The sequence below is a fragment of the Tachyglossus aculeatus genome, chromosome 7, assembly GCF_015852505.1.
Source record: "Tachyglossus aculeatus isolate mTacAcu1 chromosome 7, mTacAcu1.pri, whole genome shotgun sequence".
In the NCBI taxonomy this organism is placed as follows: Eukaryota; Metazoa; Chordata; class Mammalia; order Monotremata; family Tachyglossidae; genus Tachyglossus; species Tachyglossus aculeatus.
In genome coordinates, this window is record NC_052072.1 from 44,193,192 (window position 1) to 44,210,536 (window position 17,345).

Below are 17,345 nucleotides of genomic sequence, written 5' to 3' on the forward strand. Positions count from 1 at the left end.
ACTGTGTGCAGAGCACTGTACTAAGCGCTGGGGGAGAACAAGTTGGCAACATATAGAGACGGTCCCTACCCAACAACGGGCTCACAGTCGAGAAGGGAGAGACAGACAACAAAACAAAACATATTAACAAAATAAAATAAATAGAATAGTAAATATGTACAAGTCAAATAAATAGAGTAATAAATCTGTACAAACATATATACAGGTGCTGTGGGGAGGGGAAGGAGGTAGGGTGGGGGGATGGGGAGGGGAGAGGAAGGGCACTTAATAAATGCCATCATTATTATTATCTGTGTTGTTTTTATGTTTGTATTGTTTTGTTGGTTGATTATTCGTGTCACCAATTCCTCTTCCCAGCTACCTTCTTATTCTTTCTTTGATTATGAACCTCTTGTGGGCCAGACACTGTATCTAATTCTCACCTAGACATTTTTATTTTCCAGCTATTAATACAGTGCTTTGCACTCAGTAAGCACTTAATAAATATGCTTACTGCTACTATTACTCGCCTATCTTGTCAAGCTGTGAGAAGCAGCGTTGCTCAGTGGAAAGAGCATGGGCTTTGGAATCAGAGGTCGTGGGTTCAAATCTTTGGGTAAGTCACTTAGCTTCTCTGTGCCTCAGTTACCTCATCTATAAAATGGGGATTAAGACTGTGAGGCCTCCCGTGGGGCAACCTGATCACCTTGTAACTTCCCCAGAGCTTTGAACAGTGCTTGGCACAGAGTAAGTGCTTGATAAATGCCATTATTATTATTATTATTATTATTATTATTATCTCTGACCCATAGCAGCACCATGGACACATCACTCCCAGAATGCCCCACCTCCATCTGCAATCGTTCTGATAATGTATCTATAGTTTTCTTGGTGAAAATATGGAAGTGGTTTACCATTGCCTCTTTCCACACAGTAAACTTGTGTCTCTGCCCTGGACCCTCTCCCATGATGCTGCTGCCCAGCACAGGTGAGTTTTGACTTGTAGCAGATTGCCTTCCACTCACTAGCCACTGCCCAAGCCAAGAATGGAATGAGTATGTCTCTGCTTGACTCTCCCTCCCATAGCCAAGACTGGTAGAGTACTGGAAAATCTCCAGGTGCAACCCTGAGAGGAGGATTACTCTCCTAGACCACTGGAATCTTTGGTAAGGTACTCCCAGAGGAGGAGTGGCTGTTAGACCAGAAGAGAAACTTAAAACTTTTACAGATTAAATAGCTATCTAACACAAACAGGTAGGCAGAAAGATTCCCCTCAACCACCCATAGGGAAATTCTGCAGCGTTTACCAAGCGGCTTGGACTGGTGTGTTAGGAAATACCACCACTTGTACAAGAGCCCCTGGTTGGAAAGTACCAGTTTAGTCAATCCCTCTCCCTTCCCCTCACTGCTTAAATGCTTATTTATCCTCTGTTTGTGCATCTCTGAAAAATGGATGGGAGAGAGCCATAAGAGTTTCAAGTGGGCAAGGATTTCGATAAAGCAGAGTGGCAGAGGTGCCCTCGATTTTTTTAAAGCATACCACCACTTTCAAAAATATCCCAGAGATGGAGAGAGGAGGAACACTTCAGCTCCAGTTTTCTCAGCCAGGCTTTCTGAAGCAGAATCTTACAGGTTCTTGGCTCCAGCACATTCGGAATCCTGTCTAAAGTTTTGGAGAAGAAGGTAAATTTAGGCACTTCTAATATGTTTGATGGGCTTTTAGTGTGCTATATGTACCTTCAGTGTCAAGCTCAGTGTTGTCTCTCGAAATTTCAGGGACCCTTCCAGCACCTGGATGGAGAGAGAGAGAGAGAGAGAGAGAGAGAGAGAGAGAGAGAGAGAGAGAGAGAGAGAGAGAGAGAGAGAGAGAGAGAGAGAGAGAGAGAGAGAGAGAGAGAGAGAGAGAGAGAGAGAGAGAGAGAGAACGCACGTGCATGCATCAGAAAGCAGCATGGCTCAGTGGAAAGAACACGGGCTTTGAAGTCAGAGGTCATGGGTTCAAATCCCAGCTCCACCGCTCGTCAGCTATGTGACTTTGGGCAAGTCACTTCACTTCTCTGGGCCTCAGTTACCTCATCTGTAAAATGGGGATTAAGACTGTGAGTGTCCTGTGGGGCAACCTGATCATCTTGTAACCTTCCCAGCGCTTAGAACGGTACTTTGCACATAGTAAGTGCTTAATAAATGCCATTATTATTATTATTACTATAGGGGCAGAGAGATGGAACATGTCAAAGGATGGACCTGGCCACTTCACATTGGGGAATTCAGGGTTTTATCTAGGGTCCTGTCTGGTAGGGGCTAGCAGACCGGGCAACCACTCTCAAACTGGGTTCTTGGGCTCAGCAAGGGGTGGGCGTGCAAAGGGTGTGAGGTGAATTGGGGGAGCATTGGTCGGGGCTCCCCAGGGACATTTGGGTCTTCAGCTGCCCCAGCCAGTGATGCACCTCTCCCAGGAGGCTGAAGGCTATGGTACCATCTCTGAGTGGGATCACAACAGTGCTTGGCACATAGTAAGTGCTTAACAAATACTATCATTATTATTCACTCGTATTTATTGAGCACTGACTTGTGAGCCCACTGTTGGGTAGGGACCATCTCTACATGTTGCCAACTTGTACTTCCCAAGCGCTTAGTACAGTGCTCTGCACACAGTAAGCGCTCAATAAATATGATTGAATGAATGAATGAATGCAGAGCACTGCACTAGGCGCTTGGGAGAGTACAATACAACAATAAACAGACACAATTCTCTGCCCACAACAAGCTTACAGTCTAGAGAGGGAGACTGGCATTAATAGAAATAAATTACAGATATATACATAAGTGCTGCAGGTCGGGACCTGGACAGCTACTGACAGGGGTGGGTGCCTGGGTCCCATTCATTCATTCATTCAATCGTATTTATTGAGCACTTACTGTGTGCAGAGCACTGAACTAAGTGCTTGGGAGAGAACAATATAACAATAAACAGACCATTTCCTGCCCACAAAGGCACAGAGAACTCGGTTTTGTGGCCTGAACTCTGTAGGCCCTGGGAACCAGAGCCACCTTGCCCCATTTACCAGCCCCTCTGAGGTGAGACCAGGGACCCCCAACTGGCCAAGGCTAGGGGAAGACGCCAAAAGGGCGGCTGCCGGGGGTGGGGGCTATGAATGTGTCTCCTGTATTGTTTCGGGAGGGGGAGGGGGATCCGGTTCCGAGAGCTGAGGGGGCTTCTGGGCAGCGAGCTTACAATCTAGAAGGGCATGTGTACTGAGAAGCAGCATGGAGTACTGGATAGAACACGGGCCTGGGAATCAGAAGGTCATGGATTCTAATCCCGGTTCTGCCACTTGTCTGCTGAGTGACCTTGGGTATGTCACTTCACTTCTCTGGGCCTCAGTTACCTCATCTGTAAAAGATTAAGACTGTGAGCACCATGTGGGACAGGGACTGTGTCCAACGTGATTACCTTGTATCTACCCCAGTATTTAGTACAGTGCCTGGCTCATAGTAAGCGCTTAGCAAATACCATTATTGTTCTTATTATTCTGGGGGCACAGCAGGCAGGGCTAAGGGGGTTGAGCCTTCCCATCCGAGGTGGGACCGACCGGCCCTGAGCAGGAAAAGATGCGTCCTACATCCTCACCGGGGTCTGGGCTGGGGAAGGACAAGGAGGAGGAGGAAATGTGAGCCTCCAGCTCAGGGAGCCTTGTTTATGGAGGGGTGAGGAATCGCCCGGGGTTTGGCCGAGCGAAGGAGGGAAGGGACGAGGGGGAAGGAGAAGGGGGAAATCAGGGAGCCGGGGGAGGAGTAGGGGACCAGAAAGAGGAGAGGGATGGGGCTGGGGGAATGAGAAGTGGAGAGGGGGGAAGGCAGAGACGGGGAATTGAAGGAGTGGGAAATGGGGGCAGGAAAAATCGGAAAATTGGGGGAGTAGGGGGATTGTGTGTGTGTGTGTGTGTGTGTGTGTGTGTGTGTGTGTGCACGCGCGCGCTTTTTTGGGTGGGGGGAGTGGGGGGCGAGTACTTGACTTGAAGGGGATCGGTTCTCTCTGGCGAGGAGACCAGGACGAGGAAATCCCCTCTACTGTTGGGGTAGGGGGCTGCGAGAGTTCCGACTCCCTTGCCATTCTCTCCTTTCTCCCTCTCTACGTTCTCCTCCTCCTCCTCCACTCCTCCTCCTTGAACCCTTTGCCCTGGGGGCAGAGACCCAGGTCAGCAGAAACCTGTAGCAACCCTATGGTCCAGCCCCTTGGCTCCTGACAGCAACGGAGCGAAACCCCGCCAGTCGGAAGGAATCCACGATGTCTTTTCAGAGCGCCTGTATTGGAATTCCGGCTCGGAATAAGGGAAAGTGAGCAGAAGCGTTTCTTTTTGGTTTTGTTTTTTCCCGTGAATAAAAGGATGCGAAACACCCCTTCCTCCCCTTCTCCCCCCAGCCCACCCCAGCTGCGGCCAAAACCCAGTAGGGAGAACCCCCACAGCAAAACTCCCTTCGGTCGGTGGCGAGCAGAAGCCACGGGCAGCTCCGTGGGCTGAGTCGTGAGGATTGGGATATTGGGATTGGGGATGCCACCCGGGAAGAAATGGCAGCAGGATTCCTGGATAGAGCATGGGCCTGGGCGTCAGAAGGTCATGGGTTCTAATCCCGACTCCACCACTTGTCTGCTGTATGACCTTGGGCAAGACACTTCACTTCTCTGTGCCTCAGTTTCTTCATCTGTAAAATGGGGATTGAGACTGTGAGCCCCATATGGGACAGGGACTGTGTCCAACTCAATTTGCTTATATCTACCCCAGCGCTTAGTACAGTGTCTGGCTCATAGTAAGCGCTTAACAAACAACAGTAGTAGTAGTAGTAGTAGTAGTAGTAGTAGTAGTAGTAGTAGTAGTATTCAGGATCTGGGACCACTTTCCTTGACTTCACCTCAGCCTAGATCCCAAACTCTGTAAGTAGCAAAGAGGAAATGGGGACTGCGGAGTTTTCTCAAACGGGACATCGATAGTGGGGAATAGGGGTATCCGGGGCAGCTTCCTCTGTGGGCTGGGGGTGATCCCAGATTTCCCACGCTTCTGTCCGCTGGCCACCCACGAGGTACCCTTGTTCTTCTCCATCTGTCTCCGACCAACACAGGCCCTCCCTCAGGGGCACTGTGTCTTCCAGCTCGTTGTGGGAAAGAGAGGGCTTTCTGGGGAGGGCACCTTTTGGGCACAATACACTGTTCAACGAAAGGTACCACATGCCCCGAGATTTTCTGCCCCGGTCTCGTGGCCAGGCGGTTGCCCCGGAGGCTAGAAATTCTTAGAAACCTCCCTCAGGCTTCTGTCCTCACCCTGTCTTCCTCTCCCGAGATTTATTTTATTTTATGGCATTTGTTAAGCCAGTACTAAGCGCTGGGGAAGATACGAGCTAATCAGTTTAGGCAGAGTCCATGTCTCCACATGCTCGCAGTCTTAATCCCCGTTTTACAGATGAGGGAACTGAGGCACTGAGAAGTGACATAATAATAATACTAATAATAATGATGGTATTTGTTAAGCGCTATGTGCGAAGCACTGCGCCCAAAGTCATACAACAGGCAATAGGCGGCTACAGGATTAGAACCCAGGTCTTTCTGACTCTCAAATCCATGCTGTATCCGTTAGGCCACGCTGCTTCTCGATTTCCCTTTGCCGGGGGTCATGCAGCGTCCCGAATCTCTGGAGCATAAATGACCCGTGATATCATTCGTTCGTTGATTGAATCGTATTTATTGAGCGCTTATTGTGTGCAGAGCACTGTACTAAGCACTTGGGAGAGCACAACAATAAACCGACACTTTCCCTGCCGATACCACGATGGGAGTCGTTAGACTGGATTATTGCCCGGTGGTTGCCTGATGGCGATTTGGGATCCGATTCCGTTAAGGGAACGAGAGGAGATTTAGTCCCCTTGTGTGGAAATGAGCCTAAAGATGCATTTCCTCCTCTGTGGTAAGCAACGGTAAACAGGATCTAACCCGGTGGGACTTCGGCAGAAGCAGAAGAGCCCAACAGAAAACCTGCTTGCGACTGTATTTTTAAAGTGAATATAAAAGGACTTCAAGTGGCCCTCAGGAAAAAAGTCGTCTAAGAAGTAAAGCAAACCGGAGTCAGGTGGATGTCAAAGTGCGAGGAGCAAGGCGAGCCTAGGGGAAAAGGATCTTCCCTGGTGAATGAAAGGGCCGAGGTCCAGGTGGGGGAAGTTGGGTGAGAAAATAAAAGAAGACACCCCACACACATACACGTCTAGTATCTGCCAGAAGACTGGAAATCCCTTTCCAATTCCCTAACTGTTTCTCTCCTGTCACAATTGCTAAGTCTCCAAGATTTGCAAAGTAGGATGGTTCGGGAAAACGGGGAGGGGTCCCGGTGGCTCGCCCCGGTGAATCTGCCCGCCTGCACACCCCAATCTTTGAACCTGTCCCGAGGGGCCCAGAGATGCCTAGGACGAGGGGGACGCTTCCCAAGCACTCTCTCTTCCCCAGCTGGACCCCCGATCCCCCACCGCAGTCCCTTGCCTTTCCCCTGCGGGGAAGGGCTTGGTGAAACCGGTCAACGACAACAACCCAAGCCAGCCTCTGGGTTGGTGTCGTATCCCATCCCTTCCTTGATTGATTCCGCCGGGCTAATGGTGCGTAAAGGCGGTGGTTAGATCTGGGGGCGCCTCCTCTCCTGACGTCAGGGAGAGAGTTTAAAAGGGGGGAAGAGGGGAAGAGATCCCACAAGCAACTGCAGGAGAAGGGAGGTGGAAAGCCCTCCCAAGCCCTGCCTTGCCCCGTCCTTCGGCTCCGGAGTTTGGAGGGCTCTGTCCCCCTCTGCGCCTCCACGTTGCAGAGATGCTGTCCTGCCGCCTGCCGTGCGCCCTCGCCCTGCTGTCCATCGCCTTGGCCATGAGCGGGGTCACCGCCGCTCCCTCGGACCCGAGGCTCCGCCAGTTTCTGCAAAAGTCTCTGGCCGCGGCAGCAGGGAAGCAGGTAAAAAGACCCCCGCCCTCCCCAGCCCCACCTTAAAACCCTGAGAGCTTCAGTTCCCGGGTGAGGTTGGGGCTGGAGAGAGGGGTGCGTGTGTGTATGTGTGTGTGTGTGTGTGTGTGTGTGTGTGTGTGTGTGTGTGTGTATGTATGCGTTTGGGGAGGTGTGGTTGACTGGGTTGAGAGGGTTTAAGGGCTCTAAGGGCAAGGGGTAAGGCACCCCCATTGGATGACCCAACGGTTGAGTCAGTCGTGTTTGGGCATGTTTGGGCAGAGTTTTGGAGAGGTAACATTTACTGATCCCGTTGTTGGGTAGGGACCGTCTCTATGTGTTGCCGATTTGTATTTCCCAAGCGCTCAGTACAGTGCTCTGCATACAGTAAGCGCTCAATAAATACGACTGAATGAATGAATGACTCCAGAGTCCGAGCCCCCTAGCTAAAGGCTCTCGATCCCGGAGCACTGGACCCCGGAGCTCCTTGGGGAAGGCAAGCCTGAGTATGTGCCTGCCTTCCTCTCAACCCTCCCGTCCTCGAAAATCTTAAAAAAACCCAAACTGGTCCTTTTCAGCCCTTTCACTTGTTCTGCGCAGTGGCGAGGACTTAGGTGGGCTCACCTGGGAGGTGGGCGAGCTCGCTGCACTGGGTCCTACAAGGCTTCCAACCAAAGTCTGGAGGGAGAACCAGAGAGGGAGAGAGAGAGAGGGAGAAAGAGAGTGTGTGTGTGAGAGAGAGAGAGAGGGGGCAGGGGCAAGTCAAATCTCCCCTTGAGGTGAGCCCCTCTGCTTCTCACCCGGGGCGCACGGAATATGGAAAGGGAGTCTCCCAGCGCTTAGTACAGTGCTTTTTACACAGTAAGCGTTTCTATCTACTACTACTATTTCCCCTAGGGCGGGCAGTGCATCTCTCCATGGTCCTGAACGCTCCGACGTAGGCAGTGCAGAAAAAAAAGCATATGACATGAAGCTCGGGTGATAACTCCCCATTCTTGCCCCTGTTTTCTACTCTACTTCTATACTCTTCACCCTAAGGGTCATCTAAGATCACCCTGGGTCATCTAAGAAGAGGAGTAACGTTGCTCTCCATTGCTGTTAAGGAAAGTAAAGCACAAATATTCCAACAAGGTTTGGGATAAGGAATGGGCTGGGGAACTAAAGCAATGAATCAATCCATGGCACTTTTTAAGCCCTACTGTGTGCAGAACACTGTACTAAGGACTCGATAGAGTGCATAGGACTAAAATTCGTGGAATTGCAGTTTTCCTCTAAATATCTACACTTGTCTATACAATGTCTATGTCTCTCATTGGCATTTCCTAACTTCAGAAAACAATTTCTCCCACTTACCAGGGATCAGATATTTAAACAACAAAATCATTCCTGGACTCAACAATAGTTTAGGTGCCCTCAGAAAACTTAGCGAGTGTTCTCTTAGCTTTTCTCCTGGGAATTGAATACTATATTCTACTTTCCAGTGAAAGTAATTCCAGGAATCCCTTGTTTTCATTTACATTCCAGTACTTAGACCATGTAGTTTGGGTCATTTCCAGCTGCGGAAACTTTGCTGGAATTAAATTGGTATTTAAACATAATGTACTCTTCCAGAATGCAGAATTTTCTCGGAAAAACCAGTCACTTAAGTATTTCTGTGGAAATGATGAATACATTATTTCCTTCTCCCCAAATTTTTTTTTCTCTCTCTCTCTCTCCCCTCCACCTCCCCACCCCTTTCCTCCCTCCTTCCTTCCAGGAACTGGCCAAGTACTTTTTGGCAGAACTCCTCTCAGAACCCAGCCAGACAGAAAATGAAGCCCTGGAATCGGAAGATTTGCAACAGGATGCTGAACAGGATGATATGAGAATGGAGCTTCAGCGATCTACTAACTCAAAACCAGCTATGACACCCAGAGAACGCAAAGCAGGCTGCAAGACTTTCTTCTGGAAAACATTCACATCCTGTTAGCTTTATAATCATTCTGACCCATATTAGACCTCTCACCCTTGTCCTCTAATCCCCCACCCCACCTTCTTTCCTAATCCCTGAATCCTCAGCAAAATCTTCACAACAGGAGCCGAAGACTGTAAATACACAATATACAGTTCTGGTGACATTTAAAACAATAATTTGATTTCATATTGTTTAAATAAATCCTTTCTGTTTCAATTGTACATGATTTAGCTTGGGTTGTGATTTCCAACTAGTTCTTCAAGATATGCACTCCAACTCTCACAGATGTACTATTTTTAATTCTTTGTCGCAATAAAGTTTATGTTTCAAACTCTATCACTTGTAAGTTTGGTAATTTAAAGCTGAAATAACTTTGAATAAGGCCAGCTGTGGCTTTTGAGTGTGTTCACAGAGGATGGCTGCAAACAAATCTAATGAATGAGCAAATCTTCCCACATAATATATTTCTTTATTGCATTCCTTGTTTTCATTTATGAGTAGGCATATTTAAACACACTCTTCCTCAGACCATTATGTGAGAACTCATTTGTTTAAAAGTGGATCTAATTTGGTGACTGTGGAACAAAATTTGACTTATTTAGCTCAAATAAAAATGTGTACTTTCAAACTAGTGACCCTTGTCTTTTGACATTTATCTAGAAACACTGCCTCCTGCTAATAATACAATGTTACAAGATCTCTGCCTTTTCTTCCATTTTCTCTCTTTCTCCTATTCTCCCACAGTATAGCTGAATAAGTAACTTATAGTTACCATGAATAGAGTTGAAAAATTAGGCCTAATCACATATTTCCTTGGAGAAAGGCTATGGTAAAACATTTAATTTATGGTAAAACTCGAACCTGATGTCATGTTTAGTTTTCCATTGAGAAGAGTTCATGTTATGTGTTCAAGCAATTGTTTTATACATCGAGAGTTGACATGGTCTTGCTAAAACATTTTATGAAACATAGTCTCAAATATAATAATGATAATTGTGCTATTTGTCATGTACTTGCTATGTTGAAAGCAGGGTACTGAGCACTGGAACAGGTGCACAAAAATCAGGTCAGACTCTGTCCCTAATTCTACCTGGGGCTCACAGCCTTAGAGGGAGGAAGACTAAGCACTTAATCCCCATTTTACAGATGAGGACTCTTGAAGCAGAGAGAAATTAAATGATTTGCCCCAGGTCACATAGCCGACAAGTAGCAGAGAATCAGGAGTAGAACCCAGGTCCCCTGACTTCCGTGCTGGGCTCTTTCCTCTATGTCTCATTGCTTCTTTAGCCCAGATGGTGTAGAAATAATCCATTTTTATACTATCTACATGCAAAATGCAACCAGACCTAGAAAAAACATTCAAGTGATTCAAGTCTAAGAGACAGAATGGATTTCTGAACGTGACACTCGACACTGCTTTCCCAAGTTCCAATTCTGGGACCTATGGATGAACTACTGTCCATGGAAGTGCTTTGTAATTGCAAACCACTTTTCTGTTTTCACTTTATTGATCCCAAAAGCAAAATTCTTCACCCAGATAGAAGATAGGTGAGGTTGGATCTGCCACGAGATGAGATTGATATGAGCAAAACATGCAAATTTGAAGGAAATCCCTTGTTTTGTAGAAAAACTATGGAGTGGGGAATACCTTCATGGACAATGTACTTGAGCTCATTAAGATCCCATTGTAGTCAGTTGAGCCAAACGTTCTAATCCATTTTACTTTACAAAACACTGGGAAGGTAGAAATCCCACTGAGGTTAAGTTTGTACCTATATTATATGACATTTAACAGCTGATTAAATTGAGCTTTTTTATTATGATCTTGCTAAATGACTTTGTGTACATAAGGGTACTACTCAACCTGAGTGGCTAATTTAATCCTCTTATTTTATTATTAAAGCACAGAGGAGTACATTACTTAATTGTTTTCTATGCTGGGCAAACAATATACATACTAAGGCATTTTCAATTTTTAATTTTATATTTAGTTTCAATCCCCCCTTGTTTGTCCCTTAAATAGATCCTTGGCTACCCCTTCTTTAGTATCTGACCTATTCATTTGTTAAAAATAACTGAATGGAACTTTTGAACAGAATCTCTAATACCACATTTCTGTTTAATTAATCAATCAATCATATTTTTTGAGCCCCCACTGTAAGCAGAACACTGTACTAAGTGTTTGGGAGACTACATTAGTATACATAACCATTGTCCTTGTCTTCAAGAAGTTTACTATCTAATGAGGAAGACAGACATTAAATTAATGTTCACACTGGAAGAAGAAAGAAGAGGGCATATGTATTTGAGTAAGGGCTCAAGTTATAGGTGGGGTAAGATTTTTTTTAATGGTATTTGTTAAGCACTTACTATATGCCAGGCACTGTATTAAGTGATGGGATGGATAAAAACTATCTAGGTTGGATACAGTCCATGTCTCACATGGGGTTCACGGTATTAATGCATTGATAGATTAATTAATCTATTAACAATTAATTAATTATTAATCTATTAATAGAGAAGCAGAACGGCTCAGTGGAAAGAGTACAGGCTTTGGAGTCAGAGGTCATGGGTTTAAATCCTGGCTCCACCAATTGTCAGCTGTGTGACTTTGGGTAAGTCACTTAACTTCTCTGTGCCTCAGTTACCTCATCCGGAAAATGGGGATTAAGACTGTGAGCCCCACATGAGACAACCTGATCACCTTGTAACCTCCCCAGCGCTTAGAACAGTGCTTTGCACATACTAAGTGCTTAATAAATGCCATTATTATTATTATTGTTATTAATCCCCATTTTACAGTTAGGTAACTGAGGCCCAGGGAAGTCAAGTGATTTGTCGAAGGTCACACAGCAGATAAGTGGCCTGGGTGAGATTAGAACGCACATCCTTCTGATTCCCAGGCCTGTGCTGTATCCACTGGGCATTGCTGCTTCTCAAGATATATGAGGTCAGTGATACTGGAGACCGTCTCAGGTTCAACCCTGGAGAGTTCCTAGTACTCTACCAATCTTGACTATGGGAGGAAAGAAATCAGGTAGAGGAATATCCATTCCATTCCTAGCTTAGGCAGTGGCTAGTGAGTGGAGGCAATCTGCTACAAGTCAAAACTAACCTGTGCTGGGTAGCAGCAGCGTGGAAGAGAGTTGAGGGAGGAGACTCGAGTTTACTGCATGGAAGGAGGCAATGGTAAACTGCTTCTGTATTTTGACTGAGAAAACTCTATGGGTACACTACCAGAACGGTTGCAGATGGAGGTGGGGCATTCTAGGAGAGATATGTCCATGGCATTGCTATGGGTCCAAGACGACTCAGTAGCAGAAAACAAGATACTGGAGAGTTTGACTATCCCAACAGTTAGGTGGGGCAGAAGTGCTGAAATAGCAGTGAAATAGCAGTGGAGATATAATCTGAGAGATTGATTGGGGAAGACCTCCTATATGAAATGAAAGTTTAGAAGGGTTTTGAAAACGTGGGGGGGGAGGGGGTGCTATGGTCAGATATTAAATGGGAGGGAGAGAGGCATGAGCAAGAAATGGTTAGTGATGGGAGAGTTGAAAACAAGGCACAAAGAGTAAGTTACCTTGAGAAGAATGAAGAGTGGGAGCTGGTGGATAACATGATTAAAGTGGCTAAGTAAGAGGGAGAAAGCTGATGGAGCATCTTAAAGCTACTACTGAGGAATTTCTACTTGATGTGGTCAGGAATGGGTAACCATTAAAGATTTTCGAGGAATGAGGATACTTGCGCTGAATGATATTTTAGGAAAAATGATCTGAGCAAAGAGTAAGGAATGAACTGGAAAGGGTGACGCAGAGAGACTGGGGAGAAGGCTGGTGCTGAAGTCAAGTCTGGATTGCAGGGGTGACCATTTAGATGCAGAGAAAAAGGATGATTCTGGAGATATTGTGGAAGAAAAGCCAACAGGATTTGACAATAAACAGAATGTAGGGGTTGAAGGAGGAGGAGTCAAAGATGATGCCACAGTTGCAGGCTTCAGAACTTGGGAGGATGGCAGTGCTGTCAACTGTGATATGAAAGTTAGATGAAAGAGAATGTGTGACGAGAAAATGAGGAGTTCAGTTTTGGACACACTGAATCTTCTGTTCAAGTGGGGTATTCATAAGTAGTTAGTACAGTGCTCTACACACAGTAAGTGGTCAATAAATATGATTGAATGAATGTAGGGATAACCTGGAAGCATCAAGAAATAATAATAATTTTGTTTAATGATATTTGTTCAGCGCTTACAATGTGCCAAGCACTATATTAAGCACGGAGCTAGGTATAAGATAATCAGGTCCCATGGCCTAAGAAAGGCAGGAGAACAGGCATTGAGCCTCATTTTGCATATGAGGGAACTGAGGCACAGAGAAGTTATGTGACTTGCCTAGAATTACACAGCAAGTAAGTGGTTGATGGGATTAGTGCAGAGTTCCTCTGATACCCAGGTCTGTGCTCTTTCCACTAGGAAGTGCTGTTTCCAGATTATAGACAGAAATAGATGTTAGGGCTTGTGAGGTAGTCGTTGAAGCCATGGGAGTGGATGAACTCATTAAGGAACATTTTGAATTCATTCATTCGATTGTATTTAATGAGCTCTTACTGTGCGGAAGGCACTGTACTAAGTGCTTGGGAGAGTACAAGTGCTTGGGGGAGTAAATTGAGAAGAGAAGGGGACCCAAAACAGAGTCCCTGAGGGAAACCCATGGTTAGGGAATGGAAGGGAGTTGAAAATCTGGCAAAAGAGATCAACAAGAAATGGCCATAATGATAGGAGGAGAACCAGGAAAGAACTGGGTCGGTAAAACAGTAGGATTTTTAGGATTCAGTAGGATTCATCAATTCTTTTTTCTAGACTGTGAGCCTGTTTTTGGGTAGGGACCATCTCTATATGTTGCCATGTACTTCCCAAACGCTTAGTACAGTGCTCTGCACACATTAAGCACTCAACAAATATGATTGAATGAATTGAATGAATGAATAAAACTAAGACTTGTTAGTATCTCCAGGAGAAGCGAGTGGCCTAAAATATTGAAAGCAGTCAAGAGATCGAGGAGAATTAGGATAGAGCAGAGTCCAGTAGGTTTGGCAAGGAGGAGGTCGTTGGAGACTTTGGAGAGAGCACTTTCAATCGCGTGAAGTAGGTGAGAAGAGGGCAGATTCTAGAGGGTCAAGAAGGGAATTAGAGGGAAGTGGAGACAGAAAGTACATACAATCAACTCCAGAGGTTTGAACAGGAATGGGAAGAAGGAGATGGGGTAATAGTTGAAGGTGTAGTAGGATTCAACAATTTTTTTACTTTGGGTGAGTCATAAGAATGTTTGAAGATAGAGGGGAAGGAGCATTGTGAGTGAGCAGTGGATGTTCATGGTCAGTGAGGGAAGAAAAATGGGCACAAATGTTTTTAGTAGGTGAGAAGGGATGGGTTAAGGGGCAGATGTAAAGGGAATAGAGTCTGAAAGCAGACAGGGCATTTCCTCGTAAGAGAAGGCTGAGGTTGGATGAGGGGTTGCAGGGATGGGAGGCAGTTGGGCTGGGGAGAGGCAGTTGAGCTGGTGAAGAGAAGACTTTAGCCTAATGGGTTAGGTTTTATCAATCAAGTAGTTGACAAGACTAACAGGGACAGTGAGGATGGGGACAGGGACAGTGGGGCAGAAAAAAGAGTGAAATAACTGAAGGGAACAATGAGCATGGGAGTCAAGGAAGGAGGAAAATTAGTATAGCTGGTTGGAAGAGAGGGCAGAGGTTAGGTCTTTTACTTTAGTTTTATGCTCCTAAATGCCTTTTACAATGTTCTGTATTCAGTAAATAGTCTTGAATGGATGTATAAACACAACCTTAAATTCTCCACTCCCAAAAATGAAAGAAGTAGGTTCTTTCTTTGTTTTTTTCATCTGTAGCATATATCTTGTACTTTTCACTCCACTATATAAAAAAGAAAATCCATCTCTTCTTAAAGAGTTTTTCTGCACTTACCTGGAGAATTCCAGCAACATCACCTCTTACCCAAAGACTGAGCCCTATATGGAACAGGCATTGTGTTTGACCTGCTTATCTTGTCTACCCCAGCACTTATATACAGTTCTTGGCACAAAATAAGTGCTTAACAAATACCACTATTATTATGATTATGATTATTTTCATTATAATTATAAAATGGATATTAAATACTTGCTATATTTCCCCCTCAGGCAGTTAGTTCTGTAATAATAATAATAATATTTATGGTATTTGTTAAGTGGATGCCATGTGTCAAGCACCGTTTTAAGTGCTGTGGTAGATACACACTAATCAGGTTGGACACAGTCTCTGCCCCACATGGGGCTCACGCTCTTATCCCGTTTTACAGATGCAGTAACTGAGGCCCAGAGAAGTGAAGTGACTTGGTCAAGTTCAAACAGCAGACACGTGGTGGAACTGGGATTAGAAACCAGGTCCTTCTGATTCCCAGGCCCATGCTCTATGCACTAAGCTGTGCTGCTTCCCCATGTCTGATCTGAGTACCTTGTATTTTCCCCAGCATTTAACACAGTACTTGACACATAGTGCACAACAAATTACATCATTATTATGATTATGATTATCATAATTACAAAATGGAGATTAAATACTTGTTATCTTTTCCCCTTAGACTGTGAGTCCTATGTGGGATAAGCACTGTGTCTGATCTGAGTACCTTGTATCTTCCCCAACACTTAACACAGGGCTTGGAACATAGCAAGTACTTAACAAATCCACAGGCATAATTTTTTTGTCCTAAGTTCTCAAGTGCCTAATTCAGTCTTCTGAACCCAGGAAGCATTGAATAAGTACTGATGATTATGAAAATGATGATATTGATGATGATGCTGATAATGATTTTCCTGGAGAGATATAAGAGGCAGGGAACTAGGCCAAATGTCTTTGAGATTCCTGCAAGTTCATGGAGTTTATGTTTGTATGAAGCCTCCATTTCCTAACCGGCTATGATTGAAAGGTCTATCACAGTTGCTAAGGATTTTTGGGTCTAAGATGCTTTATGATTTCACGAGACTAAGAATGAGGTCCATTGTGTTTGGGAACACACCATACAAATGCTAAGTGGTATTACTATGGTAAACAATATTCCCAATATGACAGCAGAGTTCAAAACCAGTTAAGAACATTAATGGGTTCAGGGTCAACTGCTGCATAAATGCTCTCTTTTCTGTTAAAAAATATGTAAAGCCCAAACACTACATTAAAGTCATTTTGGACATTTTATTACATGAATTACTCTTCTTGGGTATGAAAATCGGTGGACTGAGTGCACACTATTGAAATGGAGTAATGAATATGAAATGAGCAAAAGATCATTTTATAACCTCCACTGCCCCTTCCGCCCCCCAAATTTCCCTTCATTGCTTGATCATTTTGTTAACACTGGATGGATGTAATCCTGGCTCCACCACTTGTCTGCTGTGTGGGCTTGGGCAAGTCACTTAACTGCTCTGTGCCTCAGTAACCGCATCTGTAAATGTGAATTGAAACTGAGAGCCCCATGTGGGCAGGGACAGTGTCCAACCTGATTTGCTTGTATCCATCCCAGTGCTTAGTACAGTGCCTGGCACATAGTAAGCACTCTTTTTTTTAACAAATACCACTATTACTATTATCATTATTATTAAGTGATATGTGGTGAAATGATGTCCTTTGCACAAAATGACATTGTTAGAGAGACTCTCACCCATCCGTACTTCCATGGGCCCTAACCTTCTCCCTTCTCCTTGTTTCCCCCTTACCACAACCCCACACCCTATCAAATAATTTTTCCTAATGGAAGGAGGGGAGACCAGAGAAGTAGTTACTTTCACCATGCTGGCTGTTGTGTTGGGAAAGATGATGTCTTCCTCTATGTGGAAATACTCCGAAGTGTAGCTTGCAGAGAGAGAAGTGTAAAAGGTTTTTCTAGGTGATTCTGCCCTGCCCCAACCTGTAATAATCATGGGCCATGATTTCTTTTGGGTCTGAGTAACATGGATATGCATGGAGTGGAGTTGAGTCTCTATGCAGGCAAGAATTCCATTAGCATCACGAGGGTGGGAGGTGGGGAGAGGAAGAAAGAAGGAAGGGAATATCGTTAGAGAAACAATGCTTTCCTTCCCCATAGGGGGAATCGGGAAGCAGCAAAGTCTAGTAGAAAGGTCCATGGTCTTTCCACTCATTAATTAATTCATTCAATCGTATTTATTAAGCGCTTACTGTGTGCAGAGCACTGTACTAAGTGCTTGGGAAATACAAGTCAGCAATGTAGTAGTAGTAGGAGTAATAGTAGTAGTAATAGCAATAGTATTTATTAAACAACTGCTGTGTGAGGAGCTCTGCACTAAGCACGGGGGGAAAAATACATAAGTGAGAGTTAGACATGATCCCTGGCCCTCCAGGGGCTCACAGTCTTAAAATAAAATACAAGGAGGTCGTTAA

At 45.1% G+C, this 17,345-nt stretch overlaps 1 protein-coding gene and 1 non-coding gene across 2 annotated transcripts; one reads left to right on the forward strand and one right to left on the reverse strand.

Annotated features, from left to right (window-relative positions):
- Window positions 1-977: 977 nt before the first annotated feature.
- LOC119931071 lies at window positions 978-1,115 on the reverse strand. The gene has a single exon (XR_005451937.1). It is a non-coding gene; the product is annotated as a small nucleolar RNA SNORA7 (small nucleolar RNA).
- Window positions 1,116-6,723: 5,608 nt separating this feature from the next.
- Window positions 6,724-9,236, forward strand: SST (somatostatin). The gene is made up of 2 exons (XM_038749473.1): window positions 6,724-6,958; window positions 8,703-9,236. Exons 1-2 carry the CDS (start codon window positions 6,821-6,823, stop codon window positions 8,913-8,915), a joined length of 351 nt encoding a protein of 116 aa, XP_038605401.1. The 5' UTR covers window positions 6,724-6,820; the 3' UTR covers window positions 8,916-9,236.
- Window positions 9,237-17,345: the final 8,109 nt, after the last annotated feature.

Bases quoted from the DNA above. Each gene is read 5' to 3' on its own strand.
- SST (XM_038749473.1), top strand. From the start codon at position 6,821: ATGCTGTCCTGCCGCCTGCCGTGCGCCCTCGCCCTGCTGTCCATCGCC. The intron at 6,959-8,702 runs GTAAAAAGACCC...CCTTCCTTCCAG, and splicing joins CCGCGGCAGCAGGGAAGCAG to GAACTGGCCAAGTACTTTTT.